The sequence below is a fragment of the Ochotona princeps genome, chromosome 5 (genome assembly GCF_030435755.1).
Source record: "Ochotona princeps isolate mOchPri1 chromosome 5, mOchPri1.hap1, whole genome shotgun sequence".
NCBI classification, from domain to species: Eukaryota; Metazoa; Chordata; class Mammalia; order Lagomorpha; family Ochotonidae; genus Ochotona; species Ochotona princeps.
In genome coordinates, this window is record NC_080836.1 from 74,565,391 (window position 1) to 74,587,166 (window position 21,776).

The 21,776-nt window shown below is 37.5% G+C and overlaps 1 protein-coding gene across 2 annotated transcripts in view; it reads right to left on the reverse strand.

Annotated features, from left to right (window-relative positions):
- Positions 1 to 21,776, reverse strand: part of SATB2 (SATB homeobox 2) — a 175,832-nt gene that overhangs the window by 65,226 nt on the left and 88,830 nt on the right. For both annotated transcript variants that reach the window (XM_004576949.2, XM_058664796.1), the window contains exon 7: positions 6,750 to 7,222. In XM_004576949.2, the coding sequence (XP_004577006.1) occupies positions 6,750 to 7,222 (473 nt within the window). The remainder of the gene's footprint in view (positions 1 to 6,749; positions 7,223 to 21,776) is intronic.

A 21,776-nucleotide genomic window follows, 5' to 3' on the forward strand; every position in this document is an offset into this window, starting at 1 on the left:
TAACTCTGTCACCAGAGAATGCAGCTAGAGGTACAGGCAGGGTTTGCGGATCGCATCATACCTAATGTCTCTTCTGGCACTTTAATGCTCCCATTCACGATGTGGCAGGGCATTCATTCCCCTGGATTTAGCCTACTTTGGATCAAAGCTTCCTTTACTTCATTTAACAGATTTGCTCAGATGGAAAGTCTCAGAGGAGAAACAGTGTCAGTAAGTGGGGGATTTCTGAACATGAGTATGTAGGTCGTTGGGTTTTGAAATAAATTGGAGAATAGTTTATTAAGGAAGACTCACTGTACATATTTTATGAAACCATGCTTATTATAGGTCAGTGGAATCAGTACTATTAAGTCTTTTAAAATACAGTCACGAATATTTTCATACTGGCCTATACTTCTGATTGACTGTTAAGTCCATAACGTAAGAGGCAAGAGAAGGCTGAAGATTAGAATTACTGATTAGATTGTCACAAACACAAGGATATAATCATAGTAAATAGCCAAGCATTTTATTTCATGTCCATAAGCCTAGTACATGAAAGGGTGCCAACACTGAAGTGAATTTGGGATATGAGTAAGGGAGAAGGAATGTTTTAAAGAAAGAAAATGTACATAATACTGGTCTTAAGTTTCCTAACTACAAGAGTACTGGGAAAGCAACAGAAAATACCCCAGTCCTTCGACTCCTGCACCTACAAGGAAGACTTGGAGGAGTTCCAGAATGGACATGACCAGTCCAGGCTATTGTGGTCATTTGAGGAATAAACCAGTGAATGATACTCTCTCTCTTCCTTTCTCCTTCCCTTCTGCCCTCCCTACCTCCCTTCCTCCCTCTCTCTCTTTCCTTCTCAACCCCCCCTTAATTTTCAAGTAAATAAACACGCTTTCTTTTAAAGTATGAACCATTTGTAGTTTCTCAAGTCCAATGACTTTCCCATTCACTTTTATGTTCATTTTCTCTACCCTTTCCCTTCATAGAATTCATCTGCACAATATCAATACAAACCCATTAAGTTGTTAAACTGTAACACTACTGGAGGCTAAGGTAACAGCAGTGACAATATTTTCAAAAGAAACAAATAGGGAAAAGGTATAAACTAGTCCCACAATGGTATTGTTCATATGTAAACTAGTGGGAAAAAAGTCCTACGCCAGCTCCATATTATTATTTTTATTTGTGAGAACAGGCATAGAACTAAGGATGTGGTTTATTTAAACTGCTACCCCAATGATGTGACCTATTTAGGCTAGTAGTGCTACAGATCTGGGATAAAAAGCAGATTGTGAAATAAAGATTCCCATGGAAAAGATGTATTAAGGCAGTGATTCCAAGGGAAATCCAAGAGGGAGTAAGAGAAACAGAACAGAGAACAGGAGAAACCCGAAGTGCTAGCCTCACCTTTACCCTGCTGGGAATACTGGAGTGCAAGTTATACTACAGAGTGGCTCCTTCCATATGATGTGAGGAAACCACGCTCCCAACCTCTTATACTCTTCAGGCAGTGGTTAAGCATTTCCAGCTCTCTGACAGGATGAGCAAAGCAGGAATCAGTAATCTCATGACAGTTCATTAAAGGAAGAGCTCTGTGGCAGATCCAGGGTCTGGCATTGTGGCATAGTGAGTTAAGCCATTGTCTGAGCACTAGCAGTTCAGGTCCTGACTGCTCAACTTGCAATCCAGCTTGACTAGGAAACAGAGGATGGCTCCAAAGGCTTGGGCACTTTCACCCACGTTGGAGATCCAGAAGAAGAGATACAGAGAAAGCTTCAGACACCTAGCTTTGGTCAGTTCCCAATCGGCCATTGCAGCCATTTGGGGAGTGAACCAGAAAACCAAATATCGATCATTTGAGCTCTCTCTCTCTCTCCAAACCAAATATCAATCACCTGATCTCTCTCTCTCTCTCTCTCTCTCTCTCTCTCTCTCTCCCTCCCTCCCTCTCTCTCCTTCCTCCCCTTCCTCTCCCTTCCTCCCTCCCTCCATCTCCAAAAAAGAAAAAGAAAGTAGCATGGAGTATGGATGGTAGAACATGGAACACAGAACAGTGATGCGATCTGTCTGTCTCTTTTGGAACTTGCCTTTCCTATCTTGCCCTACGATCACAAGTACATGCTATCTTTAGACGTATATAATAGGATTGCCTGGATATTTACAACCAGTTCAAAAAACACCTTATCACTTTCACTGTAACATTTTCATTGGATTTCACAAGCCTAAAAAAATCTAGACAAGACTGTCTTTTCAAAACACTAATAAAGAAGCATGACAGGGCTGGCACTGTGTCCCAGCTGACTAAACTTCTACCTGTGATGCTGGCATCCTTTAATGAGGCACCAGCTGAACTCCTGGACAGTAGTCCTGGGGGCTACTCTGCTTCTAATCCAGCTCCCTTCTAATGCACCTGGGAAAGCAGTTGACTTTATGACCCAAGTTTTTGATCTTCCCACCAACCATGTGCGAGACCCAGATGGAGTTACAGGCTCCTGACTTTAAGCCACTGCAACCATTTTGGAGTGAACCAGCAGGTGAAAGATTTCTCTTTCTCTCTGGCTATCTCTCTGTTTACTTTTGACATAGGTAAAATAAATATTTAGGAAAAAAATAAAAGAGTTATGACACTGGAAACATAAAAAGATACTATTACCTATGGCACAAACTGTATCAGTCTCACACCCATTCTGGAGACCCTATTACAATGATTGCAATGATGTCAAAGGTGCTAAATCCCTCTCCTGAAACATGTGACTTAATTTTATGTTCTTGGTTAAGATATATATGTCTGTTAGCTATTCAAAAGAGATATGTAAAGGAAAAAATATAAAACATAAAATTAACAAATTTGCCTCTCTCTGACTTCAACCAAAGCCATGACCTTGTTATGAATTATGAGAAAGGCATCATTTTACAAAACAGATGCATTTCCTATTTTTAAAAGAAACTATTAAAATAAAAATGCACTGAAACAAGCTCTTAGAAACAAAGCTATATTCTTTGTAATATTAAATGATACAATGGTAACAGTCATACAAGGTAATACATAGCAGCTTTTTGGAGTACTGGAATTTTCAAATGCTTTTTATTATGAATTTGAGTTTTCCATCTGGAAATCTTAAACACAGAAAACTAGTAAATAATGGGGTTAATTGTTTTACAATTTTAGCTTAATTTACTAATGCTTCCACATGATTCTGTCTTACACACACACACACACACACACACACACACACACAAGCTAGATTTATTGTTGGTATAAATCTAGGAAACAAAACTATAGGGTCATAAGATGACAAATTTCATATAATTTATTTTCACTAAATTTGATGATAAATGGGTACTAGAGATAATGAACTATTTCTGGAAAACATGAAATAGGCTGAGGATATCCTACATATTGCAGTAAAGCAACTCAGATTGACTTGGGTGCTCATCTAAAATGAATGGATTTGATTTGCTTTGAGGAAAAACATAAACTTATTTTCCATCCAAAGATTAACCACTCATTAATGTCATTATCTATACTATTAATTTTTCTTTATTAATTACAGCTTACAATTAGTATATCACACATAAATATCTGGTTTCACTCCAAAAAAAGCCTGAGTATTTTAGAAAATCCATGGTTGGTTTCATGGGGCATAGTATACCATGTTTTCCATTTAGCAGTGCTGCTAGTAAAACCACTGCCAGTCGTGATGTTAGTGACTATCGAGCATACAGCAGAAACAATCTGCCTGCTGACCTTCTGCTCAAGTTCAAACTATGTCATTCTGTCAATACCATCTACCTTGATTAGGTTGGGCTTTATACACAACAGGTTATGATCCCAGAGGGATGAAAAGCTTTCCCAAATTAAAAGCAGAATTTTAAAAGGAAATACTCATACATTCCTCTGCAGTTTCAATTTGATATCCTCTAGGCTGGCCCATGAACTCAAGCTCATGTTGATTGAAAGTAAATGTTTCGTTCTGGATGTAGCCATCCTACAAATTTAATGGCAGGAGGAAAATAATAAAATGTGTTCCATGCTTCAATTAGACTTTTTACAACTTGGCACTTCAAAAATGGCACTGCCAAAGAAAAACCATTAATCCATAAAAAAAGACAACAAAGATTGCGCAGAAGTCAGACCTCCAGGAGTCTAGGACCTTGGCAGAGCATATCTTCTCACCAAATGATCTTTCATCTGGCCTCATTGTGAGTTTTCTCTGAGGCTTCAAGACACTGGACAAAATGTACACTGTACTGCCTTCTAACACTAGAGTAATACAACTACGCTTTCAATTTCACCCTTAGCCAAAGGAGCCAAATACACAACAAGCAATAAATTGTTGGCTATTTATGAAAATGTCTATTCATGCACATTTATTACAAAGGGAAGAACACCCACACATACGCACATTTCAAAGCTGCAAAATACACAGAATGCATCCTTCAAGTTTGTATTTTACAATAGAATGCAACAGACTTGCTCTAAAGGATCAAGCATTTAATAACCCCCGTCTAGATAACTATGGACCTACAAATGCTGCCTAACTACTTTGAGTGACAAGAGACAAATAGTAGGTGATGTCTGGATTAGTGCAGGTCTCAGAATCCATACTCTTAGGTTACACAAACAGACTCTGTCATCAACAGAATGCATACATTAGCTAGCATTCAAGGCAGCAAGAGATTTCCCTCCTCTTGGTTTCCTGCGCACCTAATGTCAGCACCAGACCTGAAACAATCCCACAGTCCCAGCCTTGCTGATGACTGATACCAAACCACAGTATCTGGCACCATTGCTGCCTCTGCTACTTAGTGTCAATGAGTCCCCACCCACGATACCTGGAGAAATCCTTTGGTCACAAACTGGCATATTCAGGCTGTCCATGACTTTTGGCCTCCCTCTGAACACCAAATTGTGTACAGAGTAATCTGCTTCTGTGTCTTCAACAATTAACCACAGTTCCTATCATCTGCAGGAAAACACACTCAAATATTTGCCAAGGACTACCATCAACCAATCATCAAATTTTGTTACAGGAGGTCAAGCCTCCTCCTACACTTCTTAGCCTTTCACACATGGACAACTCTCCTGGAAACATTCTTGTCCTGCTGTCTGTATGTTCACTCTGCATCAATGGCTCCCCATTTTTCCATCTCCACCAACCCCAGCTCTTCTGGCCTTTCTCCCATCTCTTTCCCTAGTACCTGTAATGAGGGTGGAGGGGGTGTCCTTTCTTCCTTTCCATACACTAACTCTTGAAATTGCAAATCAGGAACAATTTCTAAACTCTTATCCTAGTTCTAACAACCATTCTCACTGGCAAGCTCATGCTTTCTGTGATTGTTGTACATCTTCACTTATTTAAGAAGTCTTGCCAACATTTTATGTCAGAATGATCCAATCTGAAATCATCGTTTCAATTTACTGCAGGGATTCTCAATGGCTTCCTTCTTTCTCTAATTATACCTTTATTATCACTAGGCTCAAACCTTGGCATTATCTTTACTTTATCCCTCTTCATCCACTCACATATCTCCTGGCAAGTTTATTTACACAATGCTGAATTTTATATTCCATTGACATCAGTCTAGTTCAAAACTTCCACACGCTCTAGCTGGATTTTTAAGATAGCCTTCTAAAGGATAATACACAGCCTTTTGTTACCTTTGAGTTGGGCGGGTGTCCCTCCCAAGTTCCAACTCTGAGTATTGGATCATAGCCTGTGTCTACAGGAGCTTTTGAATACTTTCCAGGGTCTTTAGGGTTCATAGTTCTCAGCAAGGCTTGCAAGGCCATTACTGATTTGTGTTCCCTCTTCCACCTCTAAGTTGTAGTACCTAGTTTTATTATCAACTACCAACTGTTCCCACACTTTTTACTCAATTTTGTGCTTATGAATTCCCCTAGCCTAAGATACCCTGCTTCTCCATCTTTGCCTCTTAAATTTTATCTAATCTTTAAACATCTAACTCGCTGGAAAACTAATACTGTAGCGAGGTATTTACATATGGGCTCATCCATGATCTTTCCCATCTTTGCATCTGTACAGAATTCAGCATCCCAATTTGGATGCTAAACTTAAGCTTACAGCCCTTTGCAAAACTTACCAAGTTCAGCCTCCTGAAAGCATTTCTCATCTCCAATTCACCATAATTTCAGTCATATCTTACAGTCTCTTACATTAGGCATCATACTTCACATTTTGGCCTAACACTCTGGATACATTCTTTTACTACACGACTGTTTATCCCCTGGGATCTGCCTCCTTTATATTTTTACTACTTGTATTAAGAGTTATATTAATGATTCTCGAAATGTAACGCCCCCCAAGTCAGTAGTGTTAGCATCATCATTTTACTTAGGTGTGCTTAAATAGTTTCACACCTAGTTTCTAAGAAAAGAAGGAGAAAATTCAAGATCAGGTTATATATAGGGAAAATAAAGAGGGTGAATGAAACAGCACATATATAGAGCCAAGTCACCGGTAACATTCTGGATCCTAAGTTGGGTTTCAGTTATTCACATTAATTAATTAATTCAATAATTATAGAATCAAACAAGGATCAATGATGATGATAGTTTCCCACGAATAATTCCTTATCAATCTAATAATGAGAGTTCTTAAACTCACAAAATACTTAAAGAATGTTTCTTTAAGAAACATTCAAAGAATGTTTAATTCAAAGAAGAATTAAGACACCTATAATGCTGGGCCTAGTGTCATTCTTTCCCCTACTATGATGTTCACTGCTCACTGTACCTGTGTGCGATTGAATGCCACTCTTGCAAAGACAGCTTGGGACACACTGGCCCTCTTCAGTTCATCTCTGACTTGCTGGTAGATATCTGGAGAGACTTCCACAGAAGAGTTGGCTGGCTCTGGCTTAACTGCTCTAGGAATGGGCGGGTGATTCAGGAACTGCTGGTTGATGGCTTGAGGATGCTGGTGAGCCAAGAGCCGACTAACAGCAATCTGTTGGTTTATCAGGTGGGCCATGGCAATTTGTTGCCTAACAAGTTGTGGGCTGAGCTGAGGAGAAAGAAGACCAGGGCTCATGATAGGCTGTAATGCGGGCACTTGGTTTCGGATTGGAGTACTGTGATGGATTTGGCTATGAGGAGACTGTTCGTTGGTTTTCCCCAAGGATGCCAGCTGGTTCATATTTGGTAAATGCATTGGACGCTGGCCCAGAACACAATAGTCTGAAAGGTTTTCTCGCTCCACTCTTTCCACTGTTAAGAGATAAAAATTATAATTCAGTATTATTCAAATTGTTATAATTTATTGCCAATATAGATGACAGTGAATTATCATGTTTTGGCATATTCATGATATAAACTTTTTTCATACAAACCTGGAAGCCCCAGAGTAAAAATGAGTTACGGTTTTCTGCAAAATGCTACAAACCAGACTTTTTTATAGAAGAAATGAAGGTAAAACATTTGCCTCTTCAGTCTTCCCAAACTCATAAAAGTAAACATTCCACTTAATAAAGGATATGGAAATCACCACAGATCACAAATTCTAAATGCTCTCAATTTCCATCATGTCCCTTGCCACCTTCCTACCCAAACAGGCACACAACTATTCTATCCTCTGACGTTAGGGTTGATACTGTCATTCACGGTTTTCAGGAGATGACAACAACCTCTCCTTCCAAATGAATCTCCTAATAAAGGAAAATGTTCAAGGAGAATATGTAACATAGAACACAGCTGTTTCTCCACTCACTTCTTATCTTTATTTTATGGGAGTATTTTTTAAGAAATTAATATTTTAATGATGATGACAGTTCTAAGCTAAGCAAAAAAAAATCTCTAAAATTAATATCGCCACTTTGAATTACAATTAAATAAGATTTTCTTCCTCTCCAGGCTATCCTGCTGAATTAAACTTATTAAAGATGTAAAAGTTAACCTTTAAAGGGAAAAGAAAGTGAGTATATCATATGTTCAAACACAAAGGAAAGCTTTTGTTCCTTCCCTCAGATATATTTCTCAAGAAATGGGGAAACACCTCATGGTAGCATCCCTATCCAAGTCTTTATTACTTTATTATTTGAAACAAAGTTCAGCCTGGAGAAAACACATCAAGTTGAAATAACTTCATAATTATCGGTCTGAAAAGTTTCCAGGTATACCTTAACAAGATCTATGTATGAAATAAAAAGTTGTACATGGTAATTGTACCTTCTAATTTCAAATCTTGGGTATGATTATACAAGAATCTATTAATGGTTACCTTAAAAGTGTTACTTTGGATGGTTACATGCTGAATATCAAAAGTATTCACCCACAGAACAAATGTTAATAGAGCTGTCTCCTTATTATGCTAATGGTGCTTGTAATCTGGCATACAATTTACGGTGACAAAACCATATGTATACCAAGGGAAAAAAAATTACTTAGTCTCAAAAACTTTAGGCAGAAGTCATGTATGCTGGACAATCCAAAAAAGGGTGTTTTGTGATTTAAAAAGAAGCACAAATAGCAAATTACTTGTGGAGTAATTATAAATTGTGAGGGAAAAATATTTCTAAACTTTTATTTATGTAACATGTAATTTTTTAAAGATACATTAAGAAGTAAAGTAACACATTTAACCTATTAAGTAAGTATTTGGCCATTTAATTCTACATGTCAAAAAATTTCATATGAAAGCTCCTTGGAGAAAACCAACGAACATTCCCATCCTAGGATTATGTTGTATGTGGATAAGGATAGCATCATTCCTATTCTTCGCAAAACCAATGTTTGTTTCACTTTCCTAGGAACTGCCAAATAAGACAAAAGTTTACTGCAAATTTCTTCAAGGCTTCGATTTTTAACCCAATCCATCCAATGTAATTCATTTCGGTTCTATGTCAACTTTCCTCCTCAAGTCTCAAGATAAACAAATTATTATCGTCATATCCTTTAAAGACCAGTATTTTCCCACCACTGTATTAATTAAACTTTGAAGTACACAGTCTTAAAAGCAAACCAAGTTAAGTGTTAAGACTCTTCAGATAAGGTAATATAATACCATTTTCACTGAGCAGAATTGCACTTTCCTGATGAAAGAAGACGTAAAGAAACAGGGTCTACCTCTAGAGACAGAAATGATTGTTCTGGGGGGAAACACTTGGTTTCTTTAGTTTGCTTATTTGCTTTTAATTTAGCCAAAGTAAAGACTAACTTACATATTAAATTATGTTTTGGGGTACTCAGTAAGTACAAGATTTATCCATTTCTTTTTCTACTTAAAAGCATACAGTTGGGTCTGGCAAGATGGCTCAGTGGGTAAATCTTCACCTTGTATGCACCAGAATTCGATACGGATACCAGCTCCACCTCCCATCCAGCTCCCTGCTTGTGACCTGGGAATGCAGTTAAGGATGGCTAAAAGCCTTGGGATCCTACACCTGCATGGAAGACCCACAAGAAGCTCCTGGCTCCTGAATTCAGACTGGCTCAGCTCTAGCCATTGTGGCCATTTGGGGAGTGAACCAACATATGGAAGATCTTTTTCTCTGTCTTTCCTTCTCTCTGTAAATCTGCCTTTTCAATGAAAATAAATAAATCTTTTTCCTTGGAAACATGTGGTAACACAGAGTGCTACCTACATAGCAAACCATGAAGGGATTTTAAGTGCCAGTGACTACCTGCAAAGGTAGGTAATGGAGAATTCACCTACAGGGGCACAAAAGCAAGAGAGCCTGCTCTGCTCAACAGGAGCAAGCCCCACCCTGCTCGGCTGGCTTTCGTTTCCGCTATGCTGATATTTCTGCAGAGCATTTTATCAGAAAAAAAAAATTTAATCTGGATTTTTACACAATATCTCTTAATTTTTAAGCCCTGGCAACTAATTCCAATTTCAACATACAATAAAAGCCAAAAAAAAAATTCTTACAACTAGATTCTGCTCATGGGCTACCACTTTTGAAAATTTTGCAAGTGGGACTGAAGAAGTCTCTTAAGTTGCTCAGTCCATGGCTGCTCTACAGATAAAAGCCAAGTTCTTCATACCAGAACACAGGCGGAGGGGTGGGGAGGTGGGCCAGGATGAGTAGGGTGGAGATGTTGGTGGTACAAAAAGTCAGTATCAGCCTGTGAGGCTTAGGAATCAAACCCTCACCAACAGGCAGTGTCCCTGCTAACTGAGGCAGCGTATGGTTTCAGTGATGGTTGGCACAGATTCTGTCTCATTTGAAAATCTTCTTCATGTATTTCTGGATGTCAGTATTATAAAAATAATATCAGAACAATATTTTTAGCTTCTTATGTCACAGCAGGTAAAGTACAAATACTTATAAAAAAAAAGTAGGCACAACAGAATGTGTCAGACTCCATCTGAAAAACAGGCTGGGCATTTGTTATTTCTTTGTCTCTTTCTTCCCTTTCTATTTCCCTACTTTCCTTTCTCTTTCTTTTTTCCTTTTTAAACAATTTGTAAGTAATCACCGTGGCTTGAAAGAGACCTAACAACAGTATCCACTTTCGCGTTTTTACTTCTTCACTCCACAGTGGAAATTTTCATTTTAAGCTTTTCTTAAACCTAAACTAAAATCAAACAAAGACATCATGCTCTGAGAGCCTGTGTGCTTGTGACATTCAGCAGATCTGAAATCCTGAAAGAAAAAAATGTGACGAATAAAAGGAAGTACTACCTCTGAGATAGAAGCAATGTTCACATCCATAGCAGAATATATTCAAGATGGAGTTAGCATGCTTCCACGCTGGGAGACATTAAAAAAAAAAAAAAAACTACTCCTTCCAAGGCTTTAAATCAGAGTCATAATTTAACTTACAATTAACTTGACTCTACTTTGGTAAAGTCCTGTAGGTATGTGTGTTGTAGAGGAAAGTGGCTGGGAAGGAGTGATACCCTTGTGCTTGCTTTGGCAGCACATATACTAAAATTGGAAGGAGTGATACCCAGCTTTGAATTAGTCCCTAAACAGAACATAGCTTGAGGAACCTCCTCAAGCAATATATGTCTAGTATCTCTGAGAAGTTTTGTGGCTACTCTGACCAAGAGTCTACTCAAGTTTCTGAGAAACTCAAGAGTTCCAAGAGAATCTTGCAGATTGCTTCAGCCATTCCAAGACTGGGTAAAAATTGCAAGCAAGGCATCACCACGACCTAACCACCAATTAAGCCTTTGGGATTCCATTTTTCACAATAGGTAGCGTGTTAGAATCTCAGAGGCTCCTGAAACCTCACCACATTCTTGGGGGTGACACTGTCACCAATAGCACCCTAGACCACTAGCTACCAATGTACTTGGTGTTTGCATGATGATACATTTCTAGCAATTTATATGCAATACAATCAAGATATCTGGTCCAGAAATATAACTGTATTTCAGATAATTTTGCAGGATGGCCAGGAAACCGATCATTTCTTTTAATTACAAATCCTGAAGATGCGTGTGTATGATATGGTGTTTCAAGAATATTTTTAATATCAGTATATTTACACTGAATATTGCTCTATTCTGACATTTAGTCCTTTGTGTTCTAACATAATTCCAATGCTCAAAATATATTAAATTGACAAGGTATACTTCCTGAGGATTTATGAACCAAAGCAGGAGCATCTGATTGACACAGATTCTGCCAATCACAGCAAGATGTCATAGGATAGGCAGAACTGCATAAAGTGAGCTGGGAAGACCTAGGTTCTTAATAATTGGTGATTGGTAATTAGCTGTAAGATGGGGAAGATTACCTGTAACACTGGTCTAAAATAATACCCTTCCAGATTACTTATTTCATAGCATCTTAAAGAATATTACTGTTAGGATGTTCAGCACAATTCTTTCTCAGAATACTTGATGCTTCTACTTATTAATTCATTAGCAGAAAGTTAAGATTCTGCAAGACATTTTGTCTAGTGAAGCAACAACCTCTAGAGTGGCAAGCAGTGGTAATTACAGAGTTGCTCTTCCAGTCTATCAACACGACTAAAAGACTGAGCATAGTTTTAGAATTGTGATTGTAGAGTTTTACCTCAAATCTTAACACAACTGCTTCTATGAAATATGTCCTGGAGTTTGTCCAATTATCGTGGATAGAAAGTAATAAACTGGGCAACAGATTTTGCATTGGGAAATTTCCAGTATCTCTGATCTATGATTTTTTTCTTTTGGCTATTAGTATATTTAAGCATGTAAATGGAAAAGCATAAATGAACACTAACGGATGCCTAAATAACACTCCAGCATTCCCCAGAACCTTCCCTGAAGACCATGCGTGGAATATAAGCTAAATATAAAATTTTAAAAAGAATGGTAGAATTTCTCTGCGACTTGTTCACCCTGTGGAAAGGCTCCAAAAATGATTCCACAAACATAAGAAACACGTAGACTTCATTCTGGCATCTTAGGTAGAAAAGTTGTAAAGTGCCTCAGTAATTTTGAAATGATAACCAAACTTTGAGCACAGAAGAAAGCTTCTCTTGAGCATGATGTTGTCCTAAATTTGTAAACCTCAACTCCAAGTTCCTTGCTTCTCACCCCAAGGGTTAACAACTTCAAACAATTTTCTTACAGAAAAAATTTTGCTTCCTATTTGTATGCATGTGTGCAATCCATATGTATATGGATGGGTTATCTGAACAGTAGGACTCAGAGTGATGGCTCAGCTACATGCTTTGTAACCCTTGGGAACACAACATGGCTGGCATTGTGACAGGACATAAAACTATCATTTGTAATGCTGGCATCTCAAATAGGTACCAGTTTGTGTCCCAGATGTTCCACTTCCAATCTAGTTCCTTGATATGACCTTTAAAAAAACAACAGCAACAACAACAACAAAAACAAAAACAGAATGTTTGGGTTCCTGTTGTCCATGTGTGAAAACCCAATGAAGCTCCCACCTTCAGCATGGCCCATCTCTGGCCACTGAAGCTTTCTAGGGAGTGAAACAGTGGATGGAAGGTCTCCCTCTGTCTCTCCTTTCTCTGTAACTATCATATTCAAGGTAATAAATCTTAAGAAAAAGAATGCTTTGGGACATGAAGCAGTGAAAAGTTGGTCAGTTGTAAGTGGACCTTCATTAACAGTTGAATTAATCAATCACTAAAAGAAAAGGTTGCACATTTATTTTTAAATTTACATCATAAATATGGATTAATAAACTATTATGTGCCAAGAATATACTAGGCCCTACACAGTAATGAGTTTTATAACTTTTAAAAATCCACCTCTATGCAAGAATGTATAAAATGGAATTAAAAATAGTTTCATTTTGGTGTAAAACTTTAAAAATTCTAGGCATAGTTTTTTCATAAAATGCATTATTCCAAGACTTTAAATATCCTCTCATAGTTCAAAATTGTCTGGAATGCAAAAAAAAAAAAAGAGGATTCTTTTTAATTCCTATTCTTCTTGTTTTCTATCAACTCATTCTAGTAATCTACAATACAAATACACGGTGATGATATATATATTTTCATGAAGTCTCCCACTCTTTTATATTTCTTGTGGCCAAAACACATTATCCCAGAATGAGTGTCATCAGTATGAATCCCCAGCAAGCTGATATGAGATGTAAATCATACCACAGATACCTTTGACAACTACTCTTCATAAATTCTGTAAACAGAAATTATATCTTTAAAACAGGTAAGCCATAAGAAATAAAGTTTAACATACACACTCACATAACAATGGTAATGGCCTTGAGAACCCTGGACAAGCACAAACCAATGATGTGCAACAATTCTGACCTACAAAAATCACAATTCCATGTGGTTAAGTCTGATATCCATTCTGATTCCTCTCTGTGAATTGCACTGCATAGTAGCATTCAACAATTCTGCTATCCACTCAAAGTCTTTCACATGTTAAATTCTTTTTAAAACATAACATTAATTTCCCTGACATAATAAAATAGCATCACATTGGCTGATACTGAACACGCCCAGTCAATGAAAATATTTCTGATTTATTCTTTCCTAGTCAATAACTGTAGGTAAAAAGTCAATTTGTTACATGAAAACCATTTTCTATGAACAAAACAGAGAAAGACATGATTGCAGGAGCCAAAGCTAATATACTGTATCTATCAGATATAAATCCCACAACACTGAAAACAAACAACACTCCTAAAAGACGCTATTATCAGAAGAATTCACTAAATGTAATTAAGGAAAATATGAGGAGTCTGAAACAGCTGAGGGGCAAAAGGGAAAAAATGAAAATAAAAAAGCTGAGTCTTTTAAGACTACCAAACTTAAAAGATTTTCCCCCCTCTAAATTTGTTAAAGGGAATTTGTCTCTGAGTTGAGAACTTGCTTGCAAAATCTCTGCCTAAAGCAAGATACTCAGAGCCAACTTGTTAACTCCTAATAAAACAGCCTCATAAGTCAGGGTACCAAGTAGAGCTGTGATAACACCATATGTCTGGTTCCCTTAGGTGTATTTTTCCCTTATCAACTTTCTTTTTCCACCATATTAAACTCCACAGAAACATATCTATCTACCATAAATAACTCAGGTTTGGATCCCTGTTTCTTCAGCAATGAAATCCCATGGGACTCAATATGTTTCAGGGAAAAAGTGACCCTTATCCAACCTTTCTCCTTATGGCAATCCCAACCCTCTGTGTAAGATTATGGCTGTCTCTTTTGGTTTTAAACAATGCTTCCATCACAGTTTGATGGCACTGATTACTTCATGTATTCCCATAAGTTTTTGAATTGCTGAATGTTATGCCTATTTACTCCCTTCAATGATTTTAATTTGAAACTATCATTTCTGAGGTAAATTCTGCTTGTGATGCAAAAATTATAGCAGAAACGTATTATTTAATTGTCTAGGAGTATTTTTCCCTTGCCAGTTGGCCTTCTGGGTGCATTAAATTCTTAATTTATCTTTACTGAAGAAAAGTAAATCAAGAAACAATCAGTTTCATTCTTTTCCATTGATAAGTCTCTCATTTTATAGGACTTAAATATTTTAGGTCATTATTTTAAAGAAAACATGCAATAAACTAGGTGGGAAACTCTTCAAGGAATGTTTTTCTTAGGCTACATAATAGCCCCTAATTTGCACTCAATAAAAGTATTTCTGCTCCTTTTAGTATAAGTGGCTATTATTAGATCTTTAACACAATAACAAATTAATAGGAAAAAAGATTCTGCTTAATAATTTGCTAAGGATATTTGAATCAAACAAGACTGTTTTTCATTTTTCTTTAACTCATATCAAATAAAATTAGTTATAATATAGTATGTACAAAATAAAACTATTCAAAGTCCATATATTCAAATAAGTCTACCTATATTACATTCACTTCTCTCTATAGTTTCTGAACATCAACAGTATTCAAGGTCCCACGCTCATCAAACCCAGCAATCACAGAATGGATGTGTCCTGTGAACTGTATCTCCTTCCACATCTCTCTTTTTGCTTGTCTGGTTTTTGGTCAAAGAGCTTTTGGCCTAGAAGAGCGATTGCCATATAATCAAAATTACCAACATACATGGAAATTTAAAAAGCAATGGCCTAAAAGGATCAGTATTAGACACTCTCAGCTGATTTGAACACCATTCCAGGCATACTGGACAAGCACCTGTAACTTTCTAAACACACCATGCTCTTTGTTTCCTGTGCAGTTACCTAGAACATTCTTCCTTTTTTCTCCTCTTCTACTTGTCCTTAAGCTATAAAGCATGAGTTACTTCTCCACAACCACTTACCTCCAAGCCTGACATCAGGTGGAATTTATGGCTCTTTTTTCCCGTGTTATCACTGCACTGGTTTATACCAATACTATACATTTTCCAGATATATTCATGGAGTTAATTTTAAACCCTGCTAGACTAAAAGCAACACAACTAGACCTAAGAACCTTGTTTTAATGTGTTTCTGGCTGTCTCTCACTGCTTCAAGCGCTGAATATATTCCATAGTTGAAGGATTCATTGAACATTTAATTAAATTTATTTCTTTAATTATGACTATAACTTTCTTGTAAGGAGTGAATATGTAGCGTGCCCTCTGTTACACCCAGCCCTCAGAATCTCATTAAGTATATAAAATAGATGGTCAAATTTGCTTTTAAATTACAAAAGAAACATAACATTATTATTTCCTATAGATTATAGGTTTTATGAAACCAGGAAATGTGTCTGATACAAATAAGCACAATGATTGAATAGATGGAAGGTAGGGAGGAAATTGAGAAATTCACTTATTTTTTTCCCTTTAATTCTTTTTCGGGACTTACTGTTGTTGTTTACTTGTTTTGCCTGTTTGAGACACAGAGGGAAAAACAGAGAGAGAAAGAGACAGAGACAGTGAGCTTCCATCCTCTGGTTCATTCCCCAAATGCCTCTGACAGACGTGGCAAGCTTAGCTAAAGCCAGGAGCCAGCAATGCATCCTCTGGGGATGGCAGGAACCCAGTTACTTAAGTGATCACTGTCTCCTCCAGGTTCTGCCTTTGCAGGAAGCTGGAACCAGAAATCAAACCCAGATACTCAGACACATCTCTTAACATGCATCATAAACTGCATAAATACCAGCAGATAACAAGTTGTTATTAAAAAATAGCAGTTTTCACTTTTTAAACATTTGCGTATAAATGCATACAGGCTGAAAAAATAGCTAGAAAAAGTTTCTTAGGAGACTTGGTTCCTCCCAACACACCATTTTTAGGCTTACTGGCACTCCCAATTAGCTTCTAACCAGGAAATCATCAGTGATGATCCATGAATATGTAACACTGAGGCACAGTAAAAATTCAGCAGGTTCTTCCAAATGCTGGAAAACCAGCGAGAGAGGTAACTCCTTACAGAAGTGATCTTTCCATTTCCCTAAACCCAGTAATTACACAGAAATCAAAGGAGCTGAAGTTGGCATTACTTTCAGGCAAATACAATATAGCAAGGGCAGACAGACTTCCTTGCAGAACACCTCCATTTATATCTGAAGGTGAAATTTCTCAATTACTCCAAAAAAAATGAGTTAGACAAAAGTAAGTTACTTTTACCTCGTTAGAGCTAAACAACAGCAGAGGCAGAAGTAGCAGGAGTTGATTAAAGGCATTGTCCTGACCACTGATACCACCATGGCAAAGCCAGGACTGCCTTATGGAACCAGGTCAGGAGACACTGATTTCTCCATTCAGCTCTGAGGCAGCACTTTGTAAATGACACGATCATTTTCGGGTACAAGAGGTGCTTTACATGTGGTAACATTATATCATTTCAACTGTAATGATCATAATTACTTATTTCTTTTAATCACAACCCACTTAACCACTTTAGTACAGAGGACTAGTTCAAGGAGTTTAATTTTCATTCAACATCTAATCTTTGTGTTTACCGAAACCCTTCCCAGCTTTGTTTACTGCCTGGTTGCTGGACTGTACGTTTGATCTTGCAAGAATAGATCAGACAGGGTCAGATAAAACACTGATTACTAGAATAAACCAGGCTTGGGAAGTCACACTAATTTTCAAATCCTGCACTTTCCCAGCTTTTTAAAATATTTTGTAAAATAAGCTCAAATAAACCAATAAAATTAAGACAACTAGCAATCACGGAGCTCTTGAGCAATGATTGAGAAAAGGAAAGTGACGGGGATAATTCTGTATTCTAGCCAAAATTTGGGGTTTGGTTAGATCCGTTCATTCTAGTGGTACTATTTTATGACACAAATAATTTCACGAGAGCCACCAGTATTTGTGTGAACTTGCAATGACCCTGCAGCTATTGAGACATTTTAAATAGCTGAGCTTGACCTCACCAAAGATGAAAATTCATTTTGCCATTAGAATCAGATGAAAAACATTTTAGATATAAAATTATTTTCTTTATTTATTAACTGGGATACATCTATAATATGAGCTCTTCTTTCATTAAGACAATTTCTTGTTTTCATTATATCCTTTGCAAACACAGATTGCCATACAAATATAACTGGTGGTGCTATTAGATACATAATTGTCATTTAGTTTCATTAGATATAATTAGTCAAGTTTATGTTTAGAGCTCATGAAAAAGATTATTTGGATTTTTTTTCGAAAGAAGTGAAGAGATAAATCCCTTATAATCTCCCAACCTTAGAAGCAAATCTATAATAGTATGAATTTTTCTAGGTATCTGTGGATGATCCCTGTGTCCAAGAAAAAACAGCTGAATATCAACACTGTTAATATTGGTCTTCCTTTCTCTCTCTTTGCCATTAAATTATATATCATTTTTCTCACACTTGGGAGCTTCTGTCCTCTTCACTGTACATAGGAGTTCAGGAACACCTCTGTGTGATATGATTAGCAATTTTTTAAAACCCTGTCCAGGGTCAGATACTTCTGGTACAGTAGGTTAAGTCACAATGTGGGATGCCGGCTGTGACTCTCCAATTTTGATTCGGATTCTGTTACTGCACTAAGAAGGCAGTACATGAAGAACCAAGACACTGAGTACATGACACCTAGTCCAAAACCAGCATGCAGTTCCTAGTTGAATCTGTCCTGTCCCACTCTCGACTGTTGCTGGATTTTGGAGAACAAACCAGCGGATTAAAGGATATCTCTCACTGTCTCTCTCTTTATCTATATCTATCTTTCTGTCTTTTCCTCTTTGCTATTCTGCCTTGCAAATAAATGTTTCTATAAAATGCTGTGGAAACCAGCCTGCCACTCTATCCACCTGCCCACCCACACACTCCATGTTTTCCAATATCTAAAACTCCTGGAAAGCAGGATCATGGTTGTGGACCTTGAAACAAGAATATACAAACTCTGTCTCCTCAACTATCCTGAAGTAATGTTAATGCTGACTCCAATAAGTCTGTCAACCATGATTGTCTTTGAAATTAAAGGAAAGAGGTAAACAGAGTGTGCTTTGCTGTGATCATGGGAGAAAATAAAGTTAGCATGCTAAACCAAACCAATTCAGGACTTTTTAAAGAAAAAGTGTAAATAGTTTAACTATAATAACAACAATTCAAAAAATTCACATTTAAATGTTTATTTCAAAATTTAGACAAGTCCATTTGTATACAGTTTTTACATCTGTTTTTAATGATATCGAATTATTGATTGTTCATTTTTCTCATATTTATTTAAGCATTAAGCACAGAATTTGAAATCTGATCTTTTTTTTAATCCTTCCAGTAGACTTTTATTTTTGCCAGGTTTTAGTCATATTTACTTTGATCTTCCAGAATATATAATTATTTTACTGTTTATTTATTTCTATGAAAAGAGAAAAAAAATTTGACCTAGGAGATCTATATGTGGCAATTTGTAACAGAATCACATAGCTTATGTTTAGGAAATCATGGTTTTCATTAAGAAGCAACCATTTAGTTCCCACTGTTTTATTAAAACAGACATTAGCAGATAATATGAAACATATTTAACAGTGAAGTCTGCATTTAGTTTGGGACATCATAAGTCAACTAGAGCTCTTCTTGCTCACTTGCACACAAAACTGGTAACTTGCAGCAGCAAGGAAGGGGCAGGGAAGGAGAGGGGTGGGAACCCTGGAGGAGGCTGAGAGGGACCTGGAACTTTGATTTGCGAGTTCCAGCAAGAAGAGCCTCTAGGGCCCGGCGGCGTGGCCTAGCGGGCTGAAGTCCTCACCTTGAACATGCCCGGGATCCCATATGGGCGCCAGTTCTAATCCCGGCAGCTCCACTTCCCATCCAGCTCCCTGCTTGTGGCCTGGGAAAGCAGTCGAGGACATCCCAAAGCCTTGGGATCCTGCACCCACGTGGGAGACCTGTAGGAAGTTCCTGGCTCCTGGCTTCAGATTGGCACAGTACCGGCCATTGTGGTCACTTGGGAAGTAAATCATCGAATGGAAGATCTTCCTGTCTGTCTCTCCTCCTCTTTGCATATCTGACTTTGCAATAAAAATAAATAAATAAATCCTAAAAAAAAAAAAAAAAAAAAAAAAAAAGAGCCTCTCAGGTGTTCTGGATTTGCTAGAAACTAATTTCCAGATTTGAAAGTGATTCATTCTTTCTGTCTCTCCCTCTCTTTCTCTTTTCCATTTTAAAAACAGACACAAAGATATCTTAGGAACCAAGCCATCAGTCTCCTTTAGACAATGGGTCGCTTCTGCTAGGAACTCCCATGGCAACATGCACTCATAGCAAACAGCTTCTCTTCGATGAAACTTGCCTAACCAGGTCCAACACTGCATTTTTTCTGCAGGTCGAAAGTTAGTAAAACGCACTTCTCTGCGTGTTTATGTTCTGTATACCACTATACCTGTCATGAATTCTTTATTTTTCCTCCCACTGCCTTGGCTGATGAATCAACACCACTTGAACTGTTTGATGGCAGCTTGTGTTTACTTCACACCTACCTTAACCTTCCCTTTTCTCCTCCTCCCGACACACACTCAGACACATGTACACACTTCTCCACAGCAGTCACTGGCTTCCTGTCTTTGAATAGCATGTACGCATAGCGCCTGACAGCCTCTTCAGGTGCAGGTCCTTGACCTACTGAATAAAATCAAGGTCTCTGTCTGCTTTCACAGCACTTACAGATTTAACTGTGCATTTACTATTTTGAAAAAATATATATATAGCTTCAAGAACTGAATTTCCAAGACAAAAGAAAAGTAGAAAACATGAGTGTTACATGCATGGGTATGCGCATCCACACACACATACATACCGTGCACTGGAAATTCAGAAAACACTACAGTGAAGAGCTTCCAGTCTTTCTGAATTGGGAATTACCTTCCAGCCTGTTAAAAAGGACACTCTCTTCCTTCCGTTTACAGTAGTGAGTAAACAGGATTTGACAAATGACCTTGATGCTGCATGATTCTTTTGATTTTTAGCCAAATAGGACATGTTCAAGTACTTTAACAATCCTACTTTGAAAGAAAAACTTGGAAGCCACACTTACAGAAAAGAACTGCTTCTGAATCAAACCATGATGTCTCATAATAGGGAGTTAGTTAGCTTATCTTGTTTAAGGATGAATATTAATGTTCAAAAAGCAAGTGTTCAAACCAGAGTTTAAAGGAATCTAAGAACTTGGAAATAAGCCTTGAAACGAACGAACCAGTCATTCTGCTTACAGTGTACTCAGTTTCTCCTGGGCAGCTCAACATTCTTCACTTTCCTTAGGAACTGAATATTTAGCACAAAAAGCTCTAATAACTTAGTACTTGGAAATGTGCACCAAGTGTTGTAAGTTTCATTTTCTCAAAAGGTAACCATGCAGCCAAACTCCCAAATATTGAAGAGCCAGCCAACGAGCAGACAAGTGTTATTTCAACTCTGTCCCCCAGACAAAACCTGTAGGCAACAAAACAAGGAAATTCATCTTTCACTTTCATCGACCCACCATAAACTGCCATTGGGCCCTCACAAAGTGGCCAGTGAAAAGTCAGCAATACTTTGAAAACCTGTATCAAGTGTGAGAAACCTATGAAACCTATATAAAATGTAACAGATAATGTCATAAACATGCAAAATACGGTATTTTCATTATTTTCAGTCTTCATATGAATCCAATAATTTGTTCATGCTCACCCAAATGACAAGAGGAAGACAAAGGTCTGAACACAGGATTACCTGACATTAGAATCTTTGCTCTAACCAAATCAATGTAAAATTAAAACTCCATTTCTGACCAAGGATCTCCTGATCCTATCACAATTCTTCCAATTTGCTGATTGGTATGCAGACTTAAAGTGCTGCTGGGAATGCCTGCCTTATATTTTCATTCTAAAGGACTTGGGCCTGATGATACATTTGTGAAAACCAGAACTTGATAAATCATGCTAAGCCTGCTCCTCCAAACATCCCCCTGGTTTTAA